Genomic DNA, 8083 nt, shown 5'->3' on the forward strand with positions numbered 1-8083 from the left:
CTTGTAAGTTTTTGTAAGGATTTTTATAATATAAATTAGGATTTATAAATTTTCATATAAATATTTCTTATTTTAATATTGTTAGTTATTAAAATGTTTATGTATACATGTAAAATCTATTAAATATTAAAATTTTTTTGTCTACTATTATTAGTTGTTAAAATATGTGCGTGCTTGTAAATTTATGCATGAACTTGGCCTAATAAATATACTGTTCATTTTTCATTTAAAAGTACAACATTATTAAAATATTATTTAAAAAAAGGGCCAAGCATGAGATTCTAGGAATACAAGAAAGAAAACTCTGTCGATTCAGTGGGAGGTGCTGCCCCTCGATTATGGCGCTCTGTAATCCATGGGTGGATCTGATATATTCGGTCCAACACTATGTCGGCCCTTTATTTAATTAATTAATTAATTAATTTTATTTGACTATTTCGTTTTTTTCCCTCTAATACCATCGTTTATACTAGTATTTGAATTCATATATAGTATTCATGTTTTAATTTTCTTCATTAGTACAAAAACAATTTTTACGTGGAAAAAAAAAGAGATACACAAACGTAAGACATTTTTTGTAGAATAACTTGGAATAAAAATGTTTTTATGCATCATATGAAATGAATACAATAGAACCAAAAAAAAAAAAGGTTAGACAGAGATACAACCGCAAGTATCAACGGGGATTAGGTCTAGCGGAAGGGGTTAGTTTCTCATAATGTGATAAACCAAGATTTGAATCTTCGTTAGGAGAGATATCCACATTTAGTACTTGATAGTACCTCGAATATGATTGCTTTCAATAAAAGATATCTATACTCTAGGAAGGAAAAAAAAAAAAGACAATCGCAGGTGGGAGATAGGAATAAAAGAAATTGCCACAACGGTGGGTTGACTTTTCTTTTTTTTTTTTTAAATTTTTTAAAAGTTTTAATAAAGCCGACTTCAAAAGGTGCATCACCAAAAATAATGATGATGACAAGTTTATTTATTTAAATTATATACATATATATTTTTAAAAAAAGGTTGTCTGTGTTGCTTATGGGCTGAATCATAGGATGTAATGCCTATTATAGTACAGGCTTTATATTTAGAATGGTGGGTTGTGATCTACCTGGCCCTCTCAAAAGTCCACTCCTTTTCTTAGTCAACCTACCTTAGTGCCTACTTGTCCTCCTAACAATCCATCATTTTACTTTCTATTTATTTATTAAATTAAATGTTGTGTTTTCTTCATCATATGTAGTATAATGCAATCAATTAGGCAATAGACCTTTTTTTTTATACTTTACATACAAATATCTAAAACTAACTCCGCAAGTTTAATCCAACAAGTTCATTACACCCATTAAAAAACTAATCACGTGATCTAACAAAGTTTAAGGTCGCTATTAAACATTTAGTTGTTAGCGAAATGTTGATTAAATAAAGGGATAATTAATCTCCAGGCCCTTATAGTTTTATCTGATTTTTAATTAGATCCTTATAAAATTTTTTCTTTTTATCAGATTCTTTTACTTTCGTGTGTTTTTAATTAGACCCTTCTATTTTTTTTTCTTTTTATCAGGTCCTTATAGTTTCACTTATTTTTTAATTAGGTGCTTTGTAGTTTTTAAAAATTATTTATTAACTTATTCTTTAAAATTAATTTCATTTTTAAATTAATAATTATATAATTGGACAAATAATTAATATAATCATTTAGTAATTAATAAATAATCAGAATAATAATTATACTTAAATATAAATTATTTATAATCATATTTTAATTGTAGAAAAATTTATTATTATAATTTGAATTTTATAATTATAAAAATTCGAATTGAAAATAAATAATATATTTGTTTAACTAAAAATTTAAAAGAATATTAACATAAGATTGTTACAATAATTTATTATTTTTAAAATGTTATTATTTGTAAAATAAAGAATAAAAACTACAAGGACCTAATTAAAAACAAAGTAAAACAAATAAGGACCTGATAAAAAGAAAAAAAATTATAAGGACTTGATTAAAAATACATGAAAGTATAAGGACCTGATAAAAAGAAAAAAAATTATAGGGACCTAATTAAAAACCAGTTGAAACTATAAGGACTAATATATTAATTATCCCTTAAATAAAACAAAAAAGCACGGATCCAACAATTAATAACAATAATAAAATTGTCGGTTTAAATAATTAAATCTAACAGTTTATTGGGTTGCACAAGTGTGCGAGACCATAACTATTGAACGGGTTAAGCCTTTTTTTATTTATTATTTAAATTAAAAATAGTGATTATTATACGTTTAAATTAAAATTAAAAATTTAATATCTTCAAAAAAGAGATAGACGTGATATTCATCTCCCGAACTTAACCACAAAAAAAAAAAAAAAAGGACGCTGCTTGATCATTGAATATGTCACGGCCAAAAACAAAAGGATATCATTGAATATATACCCACTCCACTCCACACACACACACACACCCCGAAAGGCACACTGCAATTAAATTTTTGTTGTGGACAAATTAAACTTGTTTTTAATTAATGATATTATCTATTTAAGCTAAAACACGTTGGATCATTGAAACGTGGAGGCTGAGAATTTTGAATATCAACATCAAAATGTTAAAATACAAAGGAAATTAAAGCAGTGAGAATCAAACTTTAGAGAGAAAGCTAAAGTTGAGGGCTTTGTGCCTTCCACATTAAGTTTCAACTCAACTTTTGTGGGGATGATTATGAATATAAGTGTAGAGGGAATTACAAGTTGGGTAGGCACAAGTCCAAAATGGGGTGATGGAGCATGTGATTCTGATATGATTTATAGTGAAAACATTATTCACTTTATCAAATAGCTTCCCAAATCATCATGAATATATGGTTTACTCATACGCACGTGCTTGTGCACTTGGCGTTGTCTAGCTATCTGGTTCATCCAAAGGTATCAATAAAAATTGGAGAATAATCCAAGATTATCCTTTCTCTTTAGAAAACGTAACAGAGCAAAACATTTATGATTAATTCTTACGCGGAGTAATAAATTACTCCCTCCTGTCTCTAGTTAAGAACGGGGTAGGTGTTGAATTTGATCAAAAATATGAAATCTCAATCTATTTAGTTTCTTTAGTCCTTAGTTCGTAATTTAATCTCCAATATATCCCTATTGATTATACATATTAAAAAAGTTTTCGTTCAAGTGATTAATTAAAAATGATACTTCAAGAAAATGTACTTAACTAATTTTTTTAATATATTAAGGATTGGGGTGATATCTTTGTTTTGTGTTGCAAAATTGGTAAAAAGGGAACTTGGCTTCCGTGGCAGAATTTAAAGCTGCATGCTTGAGATATCAATACACGTCTTGCTCAAAGGATATTATTACACAAGGCCAAATCACAGGCAATTTTTCTCAACCATGACTAATTAATTAAGTATTTAGCCTTTTAAATGTTAGGGCATCTATTTAAAAGATGGTGCCCGCCAAGTGATACTGGGGTTGATTTCAGGTAAATATATTTATTTGTTCATCCACATGTTGTGAGGCAGCGGTTTTCCTCTATATTATTGATATGTTTGTAGGCCAAGCAAATTAATTAAATTAAGTATGAAAACAATTAAAAATAAATACGAAAAAGATGAGTGATTGTGTGTATATCAAAAGTTGACACCTCATGTAATCATTTATTGTGTTTGTTTCAATACTTAGGGAAGCAAACACGTCCTATCTCAACTGACGATTTATGTATATTTTAGACATCAACATATTGGAGATAAGAGAGAACGCATTTTTTTGGGGCGTATTTTGAGTGGGGAAAATGTAATTGGAGTGTTTAAAGATACTAAAAATATGCGCTGCCTTTTAAAGACGTATATATGAATATATGATACTGGAATATGAGACGCAATTATTTTGAAGGAAAGAATACTCCTAAAGAAAAATGTTCATATCTTGTTGGAATTCTTTTTTTTTTTTCATGCTTGGTTGACCTGATCTGAAGATGTGACCCTTGGAAGCGAATGGTTGGTCACTTTGATTGGTATGTGTTTCATGTGAGATCTATAATGAACCACGACCTTCCCATTTGATAAAATTCCACATCTAGTGGACTTGTCACAGACAAATATTGTTCATGATTTAAAAAAAAAAAAGTTAACTGGGAATTAAATTTGATCCAAAATTATAAGATTCTAATCCACTTTTGTTTCATAAATTTTTCATTTATTTAAACTAACTTATCTAACTTGTAATCTGATATATGATTTAATATCATATAGAAATATTTCATATAAATCATGTTACATATGCTATAATTAATTAATTTTATTTGATTTTTTAATCTATTCAAACTAATTAAATACTCCTCTGGTCCTATTTATAGGGCAAAGAGAGAAGACATTTTTTGGTTTAATTTATAAAGTAGTGAGAGAAATTTTTTGTATGAAAAATTTTACCCCCCATTTATTATTATATAGATTTTGTTTATATGAGGTATAATATATATTAAACAGGAATAAAGTTGAAAAGTTGTTAAATTTTAAATGAGAGTTAATGAAATTTAAAGGTTTTATTGGTCTGTTTGAAGCATGCTAGAAGTACCTTATAAATAGGATAAAAAAGTAACTTTCATGTTAAAGGTCAGAATTATAAGTGGGTGTGTGGAATTTGGAAAATTTATGGTGAGAAGCTAAGGGTTGAGAATGAGGAGAATGACAGAAGCTGTGACGAATGAAGATGGAACAGTGTAGGCCAACATTCTATGTTTCCCATGTTGTAGATGGGACACACAACAACAGAATAGTCAAAGGATTCCATTGAGCAGCTCTTTGAATTTGAGATATGGAGACGTGAATTCAGGCAAATCTTGTTTAAATTTTAATACTTTAATGTTTATATGCTTGCCAGTAACCAAGGTGGCTGTTTTATTACTCATTTTTTAATTAATTAAATATTGAAGTTGTTATGTGAAGTGGGGTGCAAATTCCAAAGTGCAATTGGTACCTATTCTTTTTTGGAATTCTTTCTTTGTATCCGTTCAAACTCAAAAATGTCCCATTTTCACACCTTGAAGCAACTGTTTATAAGCACGGATTCTTTCCATTCTCTGTCCACACCCATTTTCCTCCTTTGAAACTAGTAACATCCACTTTTGTGTTTAATCATGGACTCAGAATCTAAAGGATTGCTGTACATGCTTACATACGCCAAGAACAGTTCTAATCAATCACAACCGCTCAATTAGTCGTCCATTTTTGTATATGCTTATTAGAAAGTAACACATTTTTTGTAAGCTTAACAACAGGGGAAAGGTGATCTGCACCTTATCTTACTGTTCAAGTGTGGTTAGTATCTTCATATTTTGTATGGTGCATCCGCTGCATCCTGATTTTATTTTTTTGTGCATCCGGCATTCTAATGTTATTTTTAGAACATCCAACATCTTAGAGACTATAGTGATAGATGTAACTAAAAAATAACATTAAGGTGTTAGATGCACTCGAAAAATAAAATCAGGGTGTTATGTGCATAATAAAAAAGATTAACGTAGTAGATGCATCTTAAAAATAAGATCATAATGTTTAATGCACCTTTGTCCTTAAAAATATCAATGATCATTTTCTAAGAATAACTCCATTTGTCCTTTTTTTATAAAATGTTTTCAATAGTTTTACACATATCACTAAAACGTAGTTATTCAATTAACAAGGCATAAAAGTAGCCTAACTTTTCATTTTGTTTTTTTTATCATATTCAATTAGTATAGGCTTGTTCTTAAAATTTACACTCTTGTTTAATATTTGCTGTATCTCATGACAACAAAGTTTACACAATAATAATAAAATTGTACATTTCCATGAAAAAATTAATATGGCTCATAAATACAACAACAAAAAATCTTCTCTCTATTTTAGAAATTGGATCAAAGGAATATAATTAACCCCTTATATTTAGACATAAAAAAGTTAATAATTTTATACCTAGTGACATAAAAGTTGCCTAATAAGAGGGAGACTGTGCGTTGTTTCCCGTTTGTATCCATCCCCCTTAATTTAAAAAAAAAAAACTCCTATAAAAAAAAGGAAGGAGTATTAATGGAGCCACGAATGATTATAAACGAGGTCAAATACATAGTGGCGAAGTGTTGAAGATGCAGACTTGCAGGGCCTGGATCCATATTAAGAAGGGGGAAAAGGAAAAAAAAATTAAAGAGGAAAACGCTGAAACTGCTCTAACTTAAATGAAATTAATGGTATTGGCAAAAAAAGATAAATGAAATTAATGGAATAAAGTCAATTAATGCCGCAACCCTGCATCAAATCATCAGATAAAATTAAATAATTAATGAACAGGACGGCCACTTTAGCCTTGAAGATGCCTTTCTCAAGTACATATCTCTTCGCCTTCTCTTCATTTTCTGCAACTTGCCGAAGATCTCAACTTCCAACACAAACACATGGAAACCAGGCTTGGACTGGCTTGTTGGAGCTTCCTCGTCGGTGCTCTTCTCTTGTTTATGGTATTAATTAATCTAAATTTCGTCAATCAATCACTTTTGTTTGACACACATATTGTTTATCTATTTGTTGACTTTATTGATTTATGATGTAATTTTCAGTTTTTAGAGAGTCTCTGTTTCTGTTTCTGTTGATAGCTCGGATTACTACTGTGTCTGAATTTTCAGTTTCATTCTTTTTCCTTATTAAAATCTGCAGCTCGCATATGACGGTGGGACTAGAAATATAACAATAGCATTTGGGAGAGATGTTGAACTGAAAGAAGCATCAACTGATATGCAGAATCTTGAAACAGATGGCCATGTTCTTCCTAAAATTACTCAGGCTGGAAAAGAAGAACATAAAAAGATGAAGGGAAAGGATCACAATCATATGGACCCAGAACTGAATGTGTTTTTCACCCCAAATGATCTGAAAATAGGCAAGAAAATGCCAATCTATTTTGCCCAGAAAAACACTTCAGCTTCTCCGAAATTTCTTCCCAGAGAAGAATCTGACAAAATCCCTTTCTCATCCAAACACTTCCCTTCCCTCCTGAAAATTTTCTCTTTCCCCAAACACTCCCCTCAAGCCAAGGCCATGAAATACACACTCAAGCACTGTGAATTCCCACCCATGGAAGGCGAAACCAAGTTCTGTGCCACTTCCTTGGAATCCCTCCTTGACTCTACACGACAAATCTTCGGACCCAATTCTGAATTCTCAATGTTGTCCACAACCCACCTCACAAATTCCTCTGTTCCCTTACAAAACTACACAATTTCACAAGTTAAGAACATCTCTGTCCCTAGAGTTATAGGGTGCCATCCTCTGCCATACCCTTATGCAGTTTTTTACTGCCATAGCCAACAGAGCGATACTTGTTTGTTTGTGATCATGCTTGAGGGTGAGGATGGAGCAAGAGTTAAAGCTCCTGCAATATGCCACATGGACACATCTATGTGGAACAAAGATCATGTGGCCTTCGATGTCCTTAAGGTTCAGCCTGGAACTTCCCCTGTCTGCCATTTCTTCCCTCCTGATAACCTTGTCTGGGTTCCTCTGTCTTCTGCTCTCTAATAAGTAATAACATTCACAGAATAGTGAGATTTAGATATGATATGTTAAGTTTGTGAGGAGTCTCTACATCTAGCGGAAAACTCTTCTTCTTACTTTTAAGTATAGTTTATAGATCATATGTTAGGCAGTGTTTCTTTAAAGTTGTTTGGTAAAACCACTGAAGCCTAGCTATCAGCTGTACGAGCTTCTGTGTTGATAAACTGCTAGTTTATGACAAACCTTTGTGCTGCCTATGAGACTAATTGATTTATTTGGAGAAATTAAGGAAGCTAAATTATCTTAAAGTATTTATATTTATCAAATTTTTTCAAACTAATTTACTATTTTTACAAATTGACATATAATCTAATGATGCACATAAATATTTTAAAGAGATTGGTAATTTAATAATTTACTTAATCTTTTTAAACTGGTCAATTGAGTCTTATAATAAGAACTTAAAATAATATTTAATTAACAAAATGCTAAAGAGCTGACTAGACTATTGTCCATATCACTTGGGTCTTCTTTGGTCTGCCTGGAA

The 8083-nt window shown here is 30.5% G+C and overlaps 1 protein-coding gene across 1 annotated transcript; it reads left to right on the forward strand.

Annotated features, from left to right (window-relative positions):
- The first annotated feature begins 6388 nt into the window (after positions 1-6388).
- On the forward strand, positions 6389-7791 carry LOC114723737 (BURP domain-containing protein BNM2A-like). The gene is made up of 2 exons (XM_028909969.1): positions 6389-6503; positions 6700-7791. Exons 1-2 carry the CDS (start codon positions 6441-6443, stop codon positions 7558-7560), a joined length of 924 nt encoding a protein of 307 aa, XP_028765802.1. The 5' UTR covers positions 6389-6440; the 3' UTR covers positions 7561-7791.
- Positions 7792-8083: the final 292 nt, after the last annotated feature.

The sequence above is a fragment of the Neltuma alba genome, unplaced genomic scaffold (genome assembly GCF_004799145.2).
Source record: "Neltuma alba isolate B1F8T4 unplaced genomic scaffold, ASM479914v2 tig00012152_pilon, whole genome shotgun sequence".
NCBI lineage: Eukaryota > Viridiplantae > Streptophyta > Magnoliopsida > Fabales > Fabaceae > Neltuma > Neltuma alba.

Excerpts from the sequence above, each read along its gene's own strand:
- LOC114723737 (XM_028909969.1), top strand. The coding sequence starts at position 6,441 with ATGGAAACCAGGCTTGGACTGGCTTGTTGGAGCTTCCTCGTCGGTGCT. Across the intron at positions 6,504-6,699 it reads GTGCTCTTCTCTTGTTTATG|CTCGCATATGACGGTGGGAC; the intron begins GTATTAATTAAT and ends TAAAATCTGCAG.